This window comes from Triticum urartu, chromosome 7A, assembly GCF_056163025.1.
Source record: "Triticum urartu cultivar PI428250 chromosome 7A, HENAU_Tu73, whole genome shotgun sequence".
NCBI lineage: Eukaryota > Viridiplantae > Streptophyta > Magnoliopsida > Poales > Poaceae > Triticum > Triticum urartu.
In genome coordinates this window covers 81,573,907-81,592,411 of record NC_141879.1, presented here as the reverse complement: position 1 = coordinate 81,592,411, position 18,505 = coordinate 81,573,907, and the positions used below count along the sequence as shown (strand labels likewise).

Genomic DNA, 18,505 nt, shown 5'->3' with positions numbered 1-18,505 from the left:
ATCCTCTTGAAAACTAGGACAAACTCTATCCAGTTATCTACTTCCATCTACTCTCTCCGTTCCTAAATATTTGTCTTTCTACAGATTTCAACAGGTGACTACATACGGGGCAAAATGAGTGAATCTACACTCTAAAATATGTCTATATACATCCGTATGTAGTAGTCCATTTGAAATCTCTAAAAAGACAAATATTTAGGAACGGAGGGAGTAATTATCATGAGACTTCCAACCTTGTCCTTCTAACTTCCTTTCGGTTTAAGTTTTTTTTTTCTTTTTTTGCTGGCAAACTTTGTTTCAGTTGCATAGCAATATATGTACATATGTTTCACTTGATGTGATTGTTTTCTCTTATGACTTCGTACATGTGGTTCTAATTATCTCCATCTTTCTTATTATTTTATAAGTGCATATCCTGTAGTGTGCTTAAATCATTTAATTATTTCAGTGTGCCATCTTTGTTATGCTGCTCTCTAGTGCTATTCAGATGTTTGTCTCTCTTCATTATTCAAAATAGTGCCTTTTCTCAAGAACAAGCATGAATGACCAGCTTTTTATATAGAAAGCTTAAAATAGTTCTAGGCCTGGGGTAAACCAGCCCATTACAGTGAAAGCACCAAAAGAAAAACCCAACGCCATACGAGTAGCGAAAGATACAGCACCACAGATCAGCAAAGAAACAAGGTGTATAATGCTTAAAGCATCACGCTGCCAGCCAAATCCTCAGCCAGCACCCTGCCTAGCATCACCCAGCTCCCTCCCAGCAGAAAACACCAAAGTCCTGGATCTTAGCAATCATGGACCGCAGAGCCTCTTTTCTTCTTGGCAGGTGCTTCAACTGAAGAATGAGCGAGACAGACTTGCGGAGCACCTACTCAGGAGAAGAAGACACTCGAATTAGGTCGTTGGGCATTGTCCATATTCCATATCGCCCAAGCAAAATTTATGATTAACAGTACTTTTGACATTTGGACTAATGTATTTGTGACATTGTGGCAACTTGGACCGTGTATTTTAATTTGTGACATTTTGGGCCACATTTCCAACTTGATATTCTACATTGAAACCCACACTTGAAATTTTGAATCAAGTTGTACCTGAGTTGAACCCCTCTGGCCTCTACTCACTTCATTTGCCACGTATACCCTCCAAATCAGCTCTTTGAAGTTGACCGGTCTTGTCAGGTGGCTCAGAATTTCAAATGTGGTACAATATGGAATATCAAGTTGGAGATGTGTGGTTAAAACGGTCACAATTCTAAATTTTAAATGCATGGTCCAAGTTGTCGCAAATACATGGTGCAAAATGGAATTTACTCTCTTTTCTCCATTTTAGAGAAAAGTCATTTTTTTCCATACTGGCTGTCAATGATAGCAAAATTTTACCGTGGCACTTTCTGAATACAATCATCTACTTTGATAGTTACTAGGTTAGGTATCATTTACCTACTAGATGTCGATGGACAAAACAAAATACACCAAAGCCCTAAAATACATGCACTACGTACTGGGCCCAACAGTGGAAGTAGTTTTAAACATCTTGCAAGATGAAGCTAAGACATGGACAGATGCTGGCAGGCGCCATGTGCTAGCCCGGGTAGAAAGACCGATAGAGCCTGATTGAGGGCGAGAAACACTCCCTCCATTCTCACTTCCTATCCCCTCTTTCTGTTTTATTACTGGTTACTTAATCTGTAACCTTTACTCCTCCTAATGGCAATGAAAGCAGCCCAACTGCATTTCGTCAAATAAACAGTGGAAGTAGTTTTTGCTCAGGAATTTTATGTCAGAAATCGCCAATCCACTGTGCTTTTTTCCGCTAATTATAATGTGTGTGTTTTTTATGGGAATCGCCAACCCAGATGTGGATGGTGATACTGCTCCTCGCAGGAAGGCTGGCGGCAGCAATTGCCGAGCAAGAACCGCCCATCACAATTCATCCAGACTGCCCCAGCCAGTGCGGGGACATGAGCATTCCGTACCCCTTTGGCATGAAACCTGGCTGCTTCCTCCCGGGCTTCGAGGTCACCTGCAACGACACATTCATTCCTCATCGCGCCTTCATCGCGTACGGAGCATTCCAGCAGAGTATGACGGGGTTCTACACTCCTCCAGACCAAGGCAACGAGACTTTCGTACTGAATGATGGGCCGGTTAATACACCGATGGAGCTCATGGACATCTCGCTCTCTTCAGCTTACGTGCGGGTATATGCCATGGTGAGCTCCGACTGCAAAATAAACTCAACCCACCACTCCTTCGTCCGTCGTCGAACATATGCCCCCGCTCCTTCTTTTCTCATCTCAGCAAGCCACAATGTTCTCATCGGCGTCGGATTGAACGTCGAGGCTGAGCTCTCCGACTCGATGCGTGGCACCTTTGGAACCGAAATAAGCAGGTGCACTTCCCTTCCTACCAGAGTAATCGCCAAAGATGGCCCGTGCAGAGGTCAAGGCTGCTGTGAGGCTGCCCTACCCAATGACGTGCCATTCATAGCGCCGGTGGCTGACAAGAAGAGAACAGAGTGGTGGAGGGCCGGCACCAACTGCTCCACAGCAATGCTGGTGCACAAGGGATGGTACAACTACTCCTCGGCGGATGTCTACGGCGGCGAGGCCTACTTCTCCAACAAATTCCCCAAGGGCGTCCCCCAAGTTTTCGACTTTGCCATCGGGAATGGTTCTTGCCCTGCGCAAGGCCAGCCCTCACCCCAGGGCTATGCGTGTCTCAGCGGCAACAGCTCGTGCCTCGACGCTACCAACAGGACCGGTTATGTCTGCAAATGTTGGGAGCACTACGATGGCAACCCTTATGTTCCTGGTGGATGCCAAGGTTCGTGACAGTGACATGCATGCTACTACTTTAATTGATCACCTGATTAATAGTTAGCTAATTTAACGGATGGCAGTGCAGACATCGATGAGTGTGTTCTACGGGAGCGGCATCCTCAGCTCCATGCTCTGTACCCATGCTCAAGTGGCGGGATCTGCAAGGACAGGTTAGGAGGCTACGACTGTCCTTGCAAGCCCGGGATGAAAGGCGACGGTAAGACAGGAACCTGCACCGAGAAATTCCCGCTACCAGCTAAGGTGGCTGTAGGTAAGCTACGTACCATGCATTCTAACCATCTGGTTTCTGTGTTAACGTTGAATTTATATGTAAGCACACGCCCATTTGAGCAACAGCGTTATGCTAGGTGTGAGGTCTATTTTCACGAGAGGGAAAAGAACCGAGGGCTTGAAACCCTTTTCGTTAACTCTTTATGAACAGAACATGATATGTTAAGTAAATATTGTGTCATGGAACTAATTAAAGCAGTGTTAATTAAAGCAATAAATTAGAAACAGGATTTCCATCAACCATTATAGTGTAATCAGGAATGGAATATACGCCTATGATTTAATTTATAACTTCAAAATATACTTAAGCTTGTCACAGCAGGAGTACATGAAGTGCATATCTCTAGACTATAAATTAAACCTGCAGATTAGTGCTCATGAGTGAAAGGTTAGGACAAAATCACATAATCATACACTACCATGTTTAACATCGCTAATTTTATCATTGAAGTCAACATGATAACGAATTAGATATCTAAATTATGCATGAGGACCCGTTCAGATTTGTTTTCTTCTCGATATAGGAGTACACACTAATGAAAATTATCTTTGCACGTGTGCAGGCGTTGTAGGTGGTATTTCTATGGCTTTTGTCCTTGTGCTGTTTGTTCTTTTCATGAGTGAGAGGAAAAAGATGAGAGAATCTTTCATAAGAAATGGTGGTCCTTTACTGGAGAAAATAAACAATATCAAGGTCTTCAGAGAGGCGGAGCTAAAGAGAATCACAAAAAACTATAGCCATGTCCTTGGAAGTGGTGCCTTTGGTGTGGTATACAAGGGGTTTCTTGATGATAGACATATAGCAGTGAAGAAGTCCAAAAATATCACTAAAGCACAGAAGGACCAGTTTGCAAATGAGGTCATTGTCCAATCACGAGTTATCCACAAGAACATCGTGAGACTCATAGGTTGCTGTTTAGAGGTTGATGTTCCTATTTTGGTATATGAGTTTATCTCCAATGGTAGCCTTGAAGACATCCTCTATGATAAAAGCAGAATTCCTCTCACAATTGATCAACGTTTAGTCATTGCTGCGGAATCTGCAGAAGGTCTCGCTTATATGCATTCGAAGACATCTGCCAACATCCAACATGGTGATGTTAAACCAGCAAACATACTTTTGGATGATACTTATACACCAAAAATATCAGATTTTGGAATATCAAGGTTAATTGCCAGAGGTGATGCACAGCACAGCGAAGAGGTCATTGGTGACAACAATTACATGGACCCAGTCTATCGAGAAACTGGCCTGTTGACCGACAAAAGTGACGTTTATAGCTTTGGTCTTGTGCTCTTTGAGCTCATCACTGGAAAGAAAGCAAATTGTGGTGATAGTTGCAGCTTTGTTCTCAATCACCTTGGCACATACACAAGAGAGAACAGAGCAAATGTCATGTATGACATGAAAATCAAAGAAGAGAAGGACTTTGAGCTTCTGCAAATTCTTGCTGAGATTGCCAGAAAGTGCTTACACCATAATGTCGAGGAAAGGCCAGAGATGACAGATATAGCTGAAAGTCTCCAGAATATCAGAAAAGCACGCAATAAATAGAGAAAGTACCATGCATGCAGGCATCTCTCCAATTGATGGATATAGCAGCAGAGCTGCTCGTTGATTCTCGTTCCTTCTCCCTCAACAGGAAGCTCATGCTCTCCACATTTATCTTTCTATTTCGTTTATTCTTCTGTCAGTTCATTGAAGAACAATATCTAGGTTGACTCCATGTTGACCATGTGAACCTTGTCATTGTTGTTTTGTATTGTAAGCATGACATCATATATGTGCTGGCGTGTTTCCATGATTTTTTTTTACTTGTATCATGTTCGATATTGAAGGTGTGCCTCCTGCTTCAGCCTCTCATCGTTTTCTTCAATCGAATTTCCATTCCTCCAAGGGATGCAGATGCAGGACGGCCCACGCAACTGTTCTCACTTTTCCTTGTTTGCATAATTTCTATAGATTGACATAATCACATAAATAGGATCTTAATCTCACCATTACAACACCTTTTAGTATTGATGATTAGAGACTAACCATGATTGAAAGAGGCCATTAAGGGGATCCATGCAGCTAGCCTGCCATGAACCTCAGCAGTACAGGCTTCCCCTAAGAGGAGGCAGCAGCAGCCGACGTAGCAGGCATGAGGGATGCTGCCGGCACGGCGGCACTAGCCTTATGGTGACAGGCGGTGGTAGAAAATCTTCGGATGCCTTCAACGCCTCTTTAGGATCGGTGGTCACAATTAGGGGTGTAAGCCGTGTGTTGTTATATATGACCTCTCATGCTTAGGAACCAGGACTGGAACCATTAGCAGTATTGTTCCGCGGGAGAACATTTGGGAATCAATCATGAAAATCTGGTTGTTGGAAGTTCCACTAAGAGCTCTGACGGTAGCTTGATTACGCCGTTGCAGGTACTTTCATAGTCGACTCCTCTCTCCGGATAGGCCGGGTCCTCTTCTGACCTTTGGGCACTGGGTGGGGGATACGCCGGCCCGGGCAGCCCTGGATACGTGGTCATGCTCCGGAGGTGTCGGGCATCGGTTCTTAATTTGCGCACATTGTAAATGAATTAGTGTGCAGACAAGATGTATATAAACTCTTTCAAATTTCAACATCAACAAAGTAAGTTCGTTCAAGACATAGCCTGAAGCTAAATAGGTTCATCGTTGCTCTCGTATAGGATCAGCACAATAAGCTGTAACGGCACTGGCAGAATATGCTATCTGGTCTTGCAAATTGTCTAGTACTTGCTGTTTCCAAGCTGTCCTAAAATTTACCTGATGGAATAGCACTCCCTGCCGCCGCACACAAATTATCTTCACTGGTGAAGCAGGTGTACTTCACATGACCAGATACCACACCACCTGAGCTTGCATTGTGCATGTTAAACCTGCAAGAAATCATTGAAAGAAACCCAACTCTGTAAATGTGGCTATTATAGATAACACAACACAGTTAGCATGTTAATTGCACTGCAAGCAGCAGTGGTTAGGCAGACATTGAGTCGGTACTCGGTACTGTGATGGCTATCCTAAAATTGATTGCAGTAACGACCAAATGTACAGAGAACTAACCTCTGTCGCCTCTTCGCCTTTAGATAATCCACATCAACCAACCCAAACAAGATTCAGAATCACTTTGAAGAGAGCCGAGATCCCAAATGCGTCCATCAAATCCCTGTACATACAACATGCAAAAACACTGAATCACACAGCTACCAATCGAAAATAAACAGAGCACACAGGCAAAATCACAAATTCCATGGATACTGCATCAGACATTGTTCAGTGCCGACACTGCAGCAGATCATACATAAGACGGAAAAACAATTGCAAAATCACGGAGCAATCAGGCAGCAAACAGTGGCATTGGAGGCAGAATTAACATCAGATGATAACTGAACTTTCCATTGACATTTCACTCCAACATCAGGCTACATAGGACCATATGACCACCTCATATCAACACTACCTACAGAAGAATCAGATCACAAGACACGGGCCGCTACTACCCAGTTTCACCGGCGGCGGACGAAAACCTAAGCGCGCTCCCCTCGGATGCGGCGGGCGAGCTGGATGTCCTTGGGCATGATGGTGACGCGCTTGGCGTGGATGGCGCACAGGTTGGTGTCCTCGAAGAGCCCCACCAGGTACGCCTCGGCGGCCTCCTGCAGGGCGGAGACGGCGGAGCTCTGGAACCTGAGGTCGGTCTTGAAGTCCTGCGCGATCTCCCGGACGAGGCGCTGGAAGGGGAGCTTGCGGATGAGCAGCTCCGTGCTCTTCTGGTACTTGCGGACCCGTACAATGGGGATCCATATGCAAAGGAATTCGGTGTAACTTTTGAGAACAAACTCACAATAATTAAGGGTCGTGTGCTACCTCCTCCTATGGTAAGTGTGCTTCGGTCAATATCTACCGACTGCATATGTTTCTCTATATTTCACAAGCTTTCTGTTGTATTAGCTGAAATTTGGTGACCAAGGCAAGGAGAAGGTATTCTGGCCGAAAGTTGGCAAGTGGAATATGCGGTCTAAGGTATGGAAGTCATTTCACCAATTAACATAGTTGTTATTCTTCTTGATCCCTCCATAAATTTTTGTAATTCAATGGCATTTTTATTTTCCGGAAATTTGTATCTTCAAAATTATGGTACAGTGCAATGGGTAATGTTTTTGTTGTAGAAAATGGTCGATGGAGGAGCAGTTAACACCTGGACATGCATTAACTTCGCTTCAGACATCATGCGTGCTACTGCTGTGGCTTTTTGTGATGAACTGGCTGTGATGTGCCTAGTCTCTGGAATGGTAGGTTTCTTTGTGATCCAAATAGTGTTGTCAGATTACTCCTTTTGAAAGTGCCTTTTTTGTTGCACGGCACTCATACACTTTTTTGCGTCTGTTTTTAGAACTTTAGGGGTGACCCTGTGCTCCCTGTAGTGAATGCTAGACCTAAGTACGTAGAATCAGCTCTCAAGAAACATCATAAACGTGTCATGAAGATACTCAGACCACAGGGAAAAGAACTTGATCTGCTGATTGTAATACTGCCCGGCAACAATGGCCCTCTTTATGGTACTCTTTTTGTTCCTTCAGAACATGCTTGAACATTGACTGATTTAATTAATATATTGTTGATCATTCCTCACTCCTCAGGTGATATCAAAAGAATATGTGAGACGGATATTGTGCTGGTCTCTCAATGTTGTCTTGCAAAGCATGTTTTACCGATGAAACCACGGTATCTTGCAAATATTGCCCTTAAAATTAATGCTAAGGTATGTTGTGTTCTATTAGCATTTTTCAGGCTGGTTGTGCAGTACTTCACATTGCTTTGATTTATAGGTAGGGGGGAAGAAATACTGTACTTGTTGATGCTGTGGAAAGGAGTCTCCCACGTGTTGGTAACACACCAACTATTATATTTGGTGCCGATGTTAGCCATCCTCATCCTCGAGAAGGACCTCATAGTCCTTCCATTGCAGCCATAAGGGCATATAACATCATTCAAGTTGCCAGACTATGTAAGTAATATCTTCAACAATTTCATGTTTTGTGAAGGTTGTAGCTTCTCAAGACTGGCCGGAGGTCACCAAGTATGCTGGATCAGTCCGGCCACAAGAACAGTGTCTCTTTAACAAAAATGACTGTTAAAAGTGGATGTATGCCTGGCAGAATGATCAAGTATGATCTTACCCTTCTTAAATAAATGAATATTACATTATTACATGATACGTCTATGTGCATGCATGAAACAACTATATAAACTATGCAGAGAACATCTCATTTCTTTCATGAGGGCGACCGGACATATACCTGGGAGGATCATATTTTACAGGTGTTGGTCTTGATTTTTGGCTATGTTTTCTTTGCTCTTTTGATTGTGTTTTTTATATTTGTGTAATTTTTATAGGGATGTTGTAAGCAAAGAAAAGCTCAATCAGGTTCTTGAGCATGAACTTTCTGCCATTAAAAAGGTGAATCATTAGTTTGTGCAATTAAATTACATTTTTTTTTGCTGAGTTTGACATTTTTGTACAATAAATTTAGGCATGTGCTTCGGTGGATCAAATTTACAATCCACAAGTTACCATTATTATGGTTCAGAGACGTCATCACACACGTTTGTTTTCTGGTAACTATGGCACTGGGAGCACAGTTTTCCGAAGTGGAAATGTATTGCCTGGTATGTTCTTGCTTACCAAATTAACCCTAATCATAAATACAGAATTTTGAAATCAGTGTTAACTGTTCATCTCATCTCAGGTACTGTGGTTGATAGAGAAATATGCCATCCCACCGACTTTGATTTTTACCTGTGTAGCCATGCTGGCACTAAGGTTGGTTATTCTCATTATATACAAATAAAATTCACACTGAATTTTTGTACCTATGATGTATTGGTTGATATTTCTTCAAATATCCCAGGGAGTTAGCCGGCCTGTACGTTATCATGTTCTGTGGGACGAGAATAGCTTTACGGCTAATGCTATCCAATCTCTCACAAACCATCTATGCTACACGTAATACATCCTATCAATATCATATATGTGCATGGCAAATTTTAACATGGTCCCTCTTACCTCCTTTTTTTACATGTGAGGTAAGAAGGTAAGAGTCAATCAAGCCATTCATTGATGAGATCAACGGCTAAGATCTATTTTATACTCTTACCTCTCATGTGAAAAGAGGGGGTAAGAGGGACCATGTTAAAACTGCTCTATGTGCATATCAAGTTTCAAGCATTGAACTCACTGCCGTACCTGATGTTGCAGGTACGCGAGGTGCACCTCCTCAGTTTCTGTAGTGCCTCCGGTCTACTACGCCCATCTTTTGGCATCCCGCGCTTGGTAAACTTGTTAGGCCTAGACAATCTTTTAAATTTGAAAATTGGTGGCTTGTGGAAAAAGATTTTCACTCTTTTGCTAAAAATAATTGGATTTCTAGTTCCCTGACCTCTTTTGCTGCAAAGTCATCTTCTTTGGCAGGATCTTTAAAAGTCTGGTGCAAGAAGAAAAAACCTCTTCAACAAGAACTTGCTGAGCTAGAATCCAGAATCAAGGATTTGCAACAGCTGCCTCTCCACCAACAGGACCATGTTTTGGAAAGTACTCTTACTAATAGGTATGAACTTACGCTTTCCAAACTCAATCAGTTTTACAGGCAAAGAAGTAAAAAGTCTTGGGCTGTAAAAGGTGATCGCAACACAAAATTCTTCCATCAGGCTGTGCTCAAACATAGAAAAAGAAATACTATTTGTTCTATCAAAGATGAGCATGACAATATTCATTTCAAACCGGAGGCCATGATGCAAACGTTTGTTAATTATTTCAGATACATATTTTCCTCTCCTAACACTTATGCTGGCAGGCCTTTTTCTTCCCCTATTTGGACTAATGACAACAATGATCCTACTTATTCTATTCCAGACAAGACTGAACTTTTGCGGATTCTTAAAGACATGAAGCTTAATGCTTCTCCTGGTCCTGATGGGTTCAATGTAGAATTTTATTTAGCTACTTGGGATTGGATTGGGGATGAGGTAACTCAACTTGTCACTCACTTCTATAATACTGCTACACTTCCCCCTCACATCAATGATACCAATATTGCTCTTATCCCTAAGAAGTTGGTTCCTCTTGTGCCCATGGACTACCGTCCTATTAGTCTTTGTAATGTGCTTTATAAAATCATTGCTAAGTCTCTTGCAAATAGACTTAAGCATCATCTTCCTGATTACATTGACCAAGCTCAACAAGCATTTATTGAGGGTAGACGTATTAGTGACAACATTATCATTGCTCAGGAAATTGCTCACTCGTTTTCTCTTAAATCCTGGAAATATGATGCCTTTATGCTTAAGATTGACCTTGCCAAAGTTTTTGATCGTTTAGAATGGAATTTCATTGTTTCTGCTCTGGCTCGTAAAGGGCTGCATGGTCATTTTGTTAATTTGGTTCATGCATGCATCTCATCTCCCTCATTCTCTGTTCTCATTAATGGCCAGCCCTCTCCTAAATTTAAGAGCTTCAGAGGAATACGACAAGGCTGTCCCATGTCTCCTTACTTGTTTGTTCTTGCAATTAATGAACTTTCCATCTTGCTTAATGAAGCTTTGCAGGCTAACCAATTGCAGGGAATTTCTCTTGGACCAAACTGCCCCTCTGTCCATTCTCTTCTATTTGCAGATGATCTTCTGGTGTGTGGGCACACTACTTATCAGGAGGCTCAGACGATGGCTAGTCTTATTCAACACTTTTGTGCTCTTTCTGGTCAAACTCCTAACTGGAATAAATCTGCCATTCTCTTTAGCAATCATGTTCCTCAGAATATTATTAATGATATTAAGCAAGTCTTTCCTGTTGCTAATCTTGATGCTAATTTCACTCATCTTGGTCATCCTCTAATTTTGCCTGCTAAGAATAGGGGTGCTGCTTATAACTTTGTTTTGGATAAATTTTTAAATAAGCTCCCCTCTTATAAAGCTAACATGCTATCTCATGCTGCCCGTCTTGAACTTATTCGCTCTGTCTTTTCTGCTATCCCTGTTTACTATATGGCAAACATTCTGTTTTCAAAAAAAATTATTGCCAAGCTCACTTCTATCATTAGGAATTTTTGGTGGACAGGGATTAGAGAAACAGATTCTAAGAGGAGTCTTTGTCTCAAAGCATGGAAGGATATTACCAACTCCAAGTCTGAAGGTGGTCTTGGAATCAGAAATCTAAAAGCCGTCAATGAGAGTCTTATTCTTGCTGCGGCTTGGAGGTTAGCTAAAAACCCCTCCTCCCAATTATATTGTGTTCTTCAAGCCAAATATTTTTCTACCACTTCTATTTGGAAAGCTACTAATAATCCACCTAAATCTGCCTTTTGGTCTTCCATTTTAAAAATGCTTCCTAAACTTAAAGAGCATGCCTTCTATCAACTCACCCAAGGTAATGTTTCTATTTGGAGCATGCCTTGGTGCAATCTTTGGGACTCTATTCATGATTTTCTCATTCCTCAACCATCAGGCTTTATTTATCCCTCCTTGGTTAGGGATCTTTGGCAGCCTGGGCAAAGGCAATGGAACCGTCAGCTCATTTTCTCTCTTTTTCAGCAACCTTTGGCTACTCAGATTATCAACATTGATATTCTCGATGATGATAATGCTGATATTCTTTGTTGGCCTTTGGCTCCCAATGGTATTTGCTCTTCCAAAGCTGCTTATAAACTTTGCTTACAAGACATTCATACTAATTCTAGAACTACTCCTCTGGATGTTCCTTTGGATTTGAAAGCTTTTCTTAAAACTATTTGGAAGCAGAAAGATTTATTGCCCAAGGTTAAAACTTTTGCTTGGAGGATGCTTAGCAAAGCTTTGCCCACAGGAATGAGAGCAGGCCGTTTTTCTATTCACATTTCGCAGAATTGTTGTAGATGTGCTCAGCAAGAAGATGAGTTTCACCTTTTCTTTCTTTGTGACTTTGCTAGAGTGGCTTGGTTCTCTGCTCCTTGGTTTCTTAGATCTGACATCCTTGTGCAAGGTCACTCTTCAATGCATTCCCTTCTGATTCACTTTGCTTCTATGGGCCATCCTTATGCATCTTTGCAAAATATTTTCAATTTTATGTGGTGCATTTGGAAGGCTAGAAATGATTTCCTCTTTGAGAGGAAATTTTCTTTTCCCTACCAAATTAAAATTGCTGCTACTAGTTTGAATAATATTCTCCAAGAGGAGATTCTGCCTTCTACTAATATTCAGTCTTTGCAGGCTTCTCAACCTGATAATTCTCCTCTTCCTAAGCAAGGCAATACTCTCAAATCAGACCTTCTCATTAATGGTGCTAAAGTGTTTTCTGATGCTGCTTTCAGAACTTCTAGAGTTCCAGGATTTCATCAAGGTCAATTGCGCACAGGTGTGGGAGTTTACTTTTGCCTTCCTTCTTCTAATAGGGAAATAAATATTCAGGTTCAAGCTTCAGGCCCTTCGACGGACACTCCTCTTCAAGCTGAAGCAATTGCTCTTGCTTGTGCAGCTCAATTGGCGGCTTGCCTTAACATTCAAACTCCTACTTTTTTAACTGATTCTCTTTCTCTTGCCACTGTTGCTGCTGCCAGGAATATTGCTCACTCTTCCACTCCTTGGAATATTAGAAAAGAAGTGGCTTCTTTTGTAAACTCTACTTCTAATCTTAATCCCCAAGTTTTTCATATTTCTAGGAATTTGAATGGGGTGGCTCACAATTTAGCTCATCAAGTTTTTCAAATGGCTGGAGGACCTACACTCAATTGCTCTTCTCACTCTCATGTCACTGAATCATGTCCTGTAGCTGCCTCTCTTGTTGATTTTAATTTTGTAGGAATTCAGCTTCATAAGGTGTATTGCTTTTAGGAGAAAGTTGATAGCTCTGGGAAGTTCCTCATCTCAACATGATATGATGGTCTATGCTCGGTTGTTGGAAAGAAGGAGATTGCTGTCAAAGCTGGAATTTCCTTTTCCCCTTCTCTTCCTTTGTTTCTTAGGACATGCTGTTCTTCAGCAAGGATCTTGTTCCTTGCTCTCTCATATGTCTTTATTCAACTCTTCTTTCTTTACATCTGCAGTTCTTCTTTCTCTTTATTCTAGCAGATGGTGTAATCTCGACTGTAAAATGTTCTGTGAGCTGAATATATTGGTACCTTCGGGTGCCTTTCTCTGTTCAAAAAAAAATCCTATCCAGTTGACTGTTCACTGGAGAACGAGGGATTTTCTGTCCAGTGTCAGGCTTTGTGATAGCTACCGAGTCGCAACCTCAGAGCATGTGCACAATGCAGGTGCTTAAGACAAATGCTCATGTACAATGATTGATAAGGCTGCCTTAATCTTAGTCTAGATAAGACAATAAAACGTGACGTACAATGGATTATTTTTAGTCTTGTCTCCAATAACTAGATATCCATAAATATGTGGTGACATAATTGTTGATAAGAGATCATCTCTTAATTAAGAGAAGGCAAACCTTTTTTTATGTTTTCTCTCTCTTTCACCTCACCAATTATCCTATGTGGCACTGCTAAGATAGCACCATTGTACATGCCATAAAACATCTATTTTTTTCTTTCATTTTTGACATGTTGTATTCATCGGGTGTTTGGAGAGAGAGAGTTTTTTTAGAGAAGAGAGAGAGAGAGAGAGAGAAAGAGTGTTTATTTCTTGCTTCCCATCGATCAAAGTACTCCTATTCTAAACCGGCGTCACCCCCAGGTGCTTAGAGCATCTCCAACGGCAAACCAATAAATTGAAGAACGAGGTCTTTAGAAAATTTTCCGATTTCACAGCAGACCAAAACCTGGAGAGTAGAAATTAGACTTCTTTCTTCTCCACTCCATGACTGATATCCAAACAAACCATGACATGATAATTTAGTGATCTAAACAATATTACATTCAACAAGTTTTGCCCGGCTCCGGTGAGGGAGGGGCGATGACAGCGGCGCATCTTCGGCTCGTTTCAGTGCTTGTAGTCGTCGCTAGATGGTCTACGGATTTGGATGTAATTTTTTATTATTTTTAGTGTTTATTGTACCACAATGATTGAAGATGTATAGATTGGATGTTTTCCCGTAAAAAAAGAAAAGAAAATCAATGAGAAAACTGAAAAACAAAATTTGCTTTCCTTCCGATCATTTCAGCGAACACATTGGAGACGCCGACGGTTGTGGCGACGGGTGAAGCTGGCTCATGCTCGTGCGGCGGCCGGTGGGAGGTGAGTTGACGAGACAACAAGCGGTGTTCGAAGAGCCGATGGTGTGATGGGAGGGATAGCCGGCAGCGGGGTCGTCGGCACAATAGTTGCCTTCTTCGTGCGGGGTGCAGCCCCGACCGATGGGTCATGTGGTGGCCTCTTCACATGCAAGGGAGCCTTGACGGCGTCAGCGGGTCCTGTGACACTTCCCTTGCGAAAGGTGGCGTCCCAAGCCCTATGTGGTGGACGACCTTTGACTTCTTAGAGCATGGTTAATAGTATAGCCAACTGCTGGCTATATAATGTTGCCATGTTATATAAAGCCATCACTTATAGCCACTCATACAATAAGGTTAGCTATAAGCCTTGCTATAAGAGTATTACCTTTTCTCATCTTCTCTCTATCTCTTTCTTCATATTTATTGTATCAGCCTAGGAATCTGCATATAGCTAGACTCTTGCGTGAAAGCCCATTCCCCTCACTTTTTCATAGCTCTCTCCTCCACATAGGCAAAATTGCCATGTAGGCAAGCTATAAGCCTGATATTGTACTTGCTCTTACCCCCGATGGTAGGAGGCACGACCGCGCGGCTAGCGGTTGCTGCGGGAGGCGATTCGGCGTCGGGAAATTTAAGATCGGACCATTGGGGTTCCCGCGACTAAGGTTTTTGTTTTTGGCCTTGTACTAGTGTAGAACAAATCTATACCTAGGGAGGTGATATTCTTGATCCGTCATGCTATTTCACAAAAAAATACTGATGTTTCTGGCGGTCAAACCGCAGCTCAATTTTAAGTCAGTTTTTGCTTTTACATAAACCCCCTTGACATTTCTAGTAATCAACCCGCAAGTCGGTTTTAAGCCAGATTTTTTATTTTTGTAGGAAACCCCCTGATATTTAGTTTAATCAACCCGCAATAATATCTAATGTTATATGTGGAATTTGAGTAGAAAAATAAGTAAAATCTGAATATGATGTTATTTTTAAATACTATTTAGGGTGGAAGCTTAATCAAGAGTACGGTATCCGTCTTTCTTTCATACCGGTGCCGATTCATATTGGAAATGAACACCTAAGCAAAACCAGGATTGGAGACAAAAGAAATCATCTATAACAACGCATGCATGTCTCATCTTATACCGGGAGAGAGACGTCTTAAGATTGACAACGTTCAAACGTGTTTGGATTGTGTGAGCACTGTGAGGCCACTGCCGGCGAAGGTGGGAAGAAGGATAAGTGGCAACATAAATGAGATGTCATGTGTTATGAAGGATGTTGCTTGTTGGGATCTTGAGTCATAGTTATTGGGTTAGTGGAGTGTGGTATTTTTTTCTTCCGTTGCACGGGCTCTTTTGCTAGTATGCCACACATATAGCAATTATTTGGTCCGGAACAAAAAAGTATTTGGTGGCCATGCAGGTTTTGGTCTATTGTTAGAGAAATCTTTTGCCAAAAAATTAGTCTTTTTGTCTTGATTGCATTTTTTATCTGTTGTTGGAGATGCTCTTAGAAAATTAGTTTCACCGAGCGTAACTCAGATGCTTAGGATTCTTGTAGTGGAATCAGTCCACCCAAGTTCAAGTTCTATACTTTGGCACGGGTGCTCGCATATTTTACTCTTCATTGCGAACTGTCGGATGGGGTCATGAGCCAACATTTATTTATGGGCTGTTAATAGCCGGCCAGCGGTGGATACACACCAAACACGCTACAGCCAGGCTAGCCTAGCTAGCCAATTTCTCTCAAATTCTCAGAGCATGCATGTACAATAATGGACTATAAACCTGGCACTTTTACCTATATGGATAAGATAGACAAGGAAAAAGTGAAGGACTATCCACGGTGGGAGTAACATAGATGGTAACATCACACTTATCTATGTGAAATAGATGATGTGGCATGTAATTAATGAAGAAAAAGAGGTATGTGGTAACATAGCTAGTTACTGTAAGGCCTTTCCCAATGCTCCAAGGTGTACATGTGCTAAGGACGCCACATAAGCAAAATAATGATGTGGCAAAGTAATTAAAGAAGAGAGAGAGCATTATGGTGACCCTAGGAAGAAACGGTGCTAAGCACGTGAACCTATGTAAAGTGACTACCAACCAATACATGAAGGAGATTAATTATTAAACAATTCTATGAGGGAAGCTTAGCTACAAAAGCTAAGCACCTATGCATTGGGGGGGACTAGTTGCTAAGATTTTTAATGCACTTAGCACCTCATCTAAGCACCCATGCATTGAAAGAGGCCTAACATCACACATATCAAGAAAAGACGAGTTTACAACCTAATAAATGAAGTGATGCATGACACAACACATATGTTACCCACTGTGTAGAAAGTAACATAGACTAGTAACATATGCATGTTACTACTCTAAGGTGGTGTTTGTTTCTCTAGTCCTAGAACTTTTTCTAGTCCCAACTAAAAAGTCCCTAGTCCCTAAAAAGTCCCTCCCTGTTTGTTTCCAGAGACTAAAAAGTCCCTAGTCCCTTCCTAGAGGTTATTAAATGACCATATTACCCCTAGTATATAGAAAAATAACAATCAAACAACACCATGGGGTGGCGGGCCAATGGGTGCATGGAGGGGCATTGTTGGAAAAGTCCCAAAAAGACTCTTCTTGAGAGTCTTCTTCATTTAGTCCCAAATGCCTAGTTTAGTCCCTAAAAAGTCCCTCCCGTTTGGTAAAAAAGTCTCTAAGAAGGACATTTTCTAGTCCCTACACAAAAAAGTCCCTGGAAACAAACACCCCCTAAATTATAAACAACCTTATAGAGTATGCAAGAACCAACCTCTACACGTGCTTCTATGTAAAGCATTTAATGAAAAGAAAAAGATAGAGAGAAAGTAAAAAAAATGCACTTATAACCAACCTTATAGTCAACTCTATTATATGAATAATTAATATTGTTAACTCGTAATGACATGGCATGTTTATATTAAACAGCTGATTATATTATGAACCATGCTCTCACGTAGACGCCAGGCTCTAGTTTTACCTAGGCATGGAGCTTAGGTATCCAATTAAACTAGCCTGCAGTTTTCCACAACCGGACCAGGTGCACAATTATGGTTTCGACGCGGGCGTGCAACTATAGTTGCATACGCGGGGTGTAATTGTAGTTGCACGAGTTTAACGGACATGCAGTAGCGTACAACGAAGGGGAGTGGGGGCTACAAGCGCAATTGCTCACGGTGGAATACACATGCAAGTGTGGATACACACGACGTGAACAAGAAAAAAAGGTAAATCAATCAAACAAACAAACAAAAAATAAAAAAAAGTTATGCACATGAATCACCGGGTAAAATTAAGTGATATAGTAATTAAATGAGACTTTGTTAATTTCTCATCTAAAGGAGGATTTGCAAATCTGAAAAGGAAGATTGTTCAAGCAAAGCATTTAATTACCTAAACAGGAAGGAACAGTTATCCGGGTCCTCGCGTACATCAGGTAGAGGGGAGGAGTGAGATAATGGCCGAGTGGGAAGAATTCTCCCCGGCGTGCTTCGGTGGAAGGGTGCCCGGCATCACGGACGGAGGCGAGACGAAGAGGGTTTGCTGGGTGATGGTGCGAGCCAGACTTGGACACGAACAGCGATCGTGATGCCGCGGGGAGACGACTGCCCGCCTGCCGGCGACGTGCCGGGAGTACGTACGAGGATGAGGATGCCCCAGCTATTGCCGGATTCGACATGGCAAACGCGGGATATATCGATGATCAGTGACGCGCGCCACCTGAAGCAGAGTGTGGTGGCCTGGAGAAGTATATAGAGCGAAAGAACTGCTGGATCGATCATGGCAATACTAATACCTCGTATTATAAAGCATCTAGTGTTTCCGTTTTAAAATGCAAGTATGATTATGACAAAAGCGACACGAGTAAAATTAGGGCCGACGTCTCTTTCAATGTTAGTTGGAGTGGGTACTCGGAACTATATAATGACTACTACTAGCTAAAATGACTGGCTAATTGGGTCGGCTAAGTCATGCATATATTCGGGATCGCTAGTTTCTAGATCCTTTGCAAGCTAAATTTTGTCCTGTACTTGGGATTCGTGAACGCCATTTCTTATCCGGGAACCAGCCTTTGTTTAGGACGCGAATATCTCCTCCCCATCCGGCGCGGCGCCCACGACAAAACGCTGCGGACGAAAAACGTTCTCCCGC

The 18,505-nt window shown here is 42.0% G+C and overlaps 3 protein-coding genes and 1 long non-coding RNA gene across 4 annotated transcripts; 3 read left to right on the top strand and 1 right to left on the bottom strand.

The window, feature by feature from the left end:
* Nucleotides 1-571: 571 nt before the first annotated feature.
* LOC147957999 (uncharacterized) lies at nt 572-6,303 on the bottom strand. Its single transcript, XR_015611612.1, has 3 exons — nt 6,199-6,303; nt 5,902-6,014; nt 572-871 (listed from the first exon to the last, which is right to left on the bottom strand). It is a non-coding gene; the product is annotated as an uncharacterized LOC147957999 (long non-coding RNA).
* On the top strand, nt 1,862-4,673 carry LOC125527219 (wall-associated receptor kinase 1-like). Its single transcript, XM_048691764.2, has 3 exons — nt 1,862-2,831; nt 2,913-3,098; nt 3,682-4,673. Exons 1-3 carry the CDS (start codon nt 1,862-1,864, stop codon nt 4,671-4,673), a joined length of 2,148 nt encoding a protein of 715 aa, XP_048547721.2.
* An 82-nt stretch (nt 6,304-6,385) lies between the features above and the next one.
* Nucleotides 6,386-9,473, top strand: LOC125527221 (protein argonaute 1A-like). The gene is made up of 15 exons (XM_087531918.1): nt 6,386-6,486; nt 6,602-7,013; nt 7,087-7,158; nt 7,305-7,427; nt 7,529-7,694; nt 7,776-7,897; nt 7,969-8,112; nt 8,181-8,245; nt 8,277-8,303; nt 8,395-8,457; nt 8,533-8,596; nt 8,670-8,805; nt 8,886-8,959; nt 9,048-9,142; nt 9,395-9,473. The coding sequence occupies exons 1-15, from the start codon at nt 6,386-6,388 to the stop codon at nt 9,471-9,473; spliced, it is 1,743 nt and encodes a 580-aa protein (XP_087388044.1).
* A 1,509-nt stretch (nt 9,474-10,982) lies between these two features.
* Nucleotides 10,983-12,996, top strand: LOC147957998 (uncharacterized). The gene has a single exon (XM_087531917.1). The coding sequence runs from the start codon at nt 11,110-11,112 to the stop codon at nt 12,994-12,996; it is 1,887 nt and encodes a 628-aa protein (XP_087388043.1). The 5' UTR covers nt 10,983-11,109.
* The last annotated feature ends 5,509 nt before the right edge of the window (nt 12,997-18,505 follow it).

What these genes read in the sequence shown, in the direction of transcription:
- LOC125527221 (XM_087531918.1), top strand. Translation starts at nt 6,386, where the DNA reads ATGGATACTGCATCAGACATTGTTCAGTGCCGACACTGCAGCAGATCA. An exon ending in CCCTTAAAATTAATGCTAAG is followed by an intron (nt 7,898 to 7,968) that starts GTATGTTGTGTT and finishes ATTTATAGGTAG; the next exon opens with GGGGGAAGAAATACTGTACT. An exon ending in CTTCCATTGCAGCCATAAGG is followed by an intron (nt 8,113 to 8,180) that starts GCATATAACATC and finishes TGTTTTGTGAAG; the next exon opens with GTTGTAGCTTCTCAAGACTG.
- LOC147957998 (XM_087531917.1), top strand. Translation starts at nt 11,110, where the DNA reads ATGCTATCTCATGCTGCCCGTCTTGAACTTATTCGCTCTGTCTTTTCT.
- LOC125527219 (XM_048691764.2), top strand. Translation starts at nt 1,862, where the DNA reads ATGTGGATGGTGATACTGCTCCTCGCAGGAAGGCTGGCGGCAGCAATT. An exon ending in TGTTCCTGGTGGATGCCAAG is followed by an intron (nt 2,832 to 2,912) that starts GTTCGTGACAGT and finishes ATGGCAGTGCAG; the next exon opens with ACATCGATGAGTGTGTTCTA. An exon ending in ACCAGCTAAGGTGGCTGTAG is followed by an intron (nt 3,099 to 3,681) that starts GTAAGCTACGTA and finishes GCACGTGTGCAG; the next exon opens with GCGTTGTAGGTGGTATTTCT.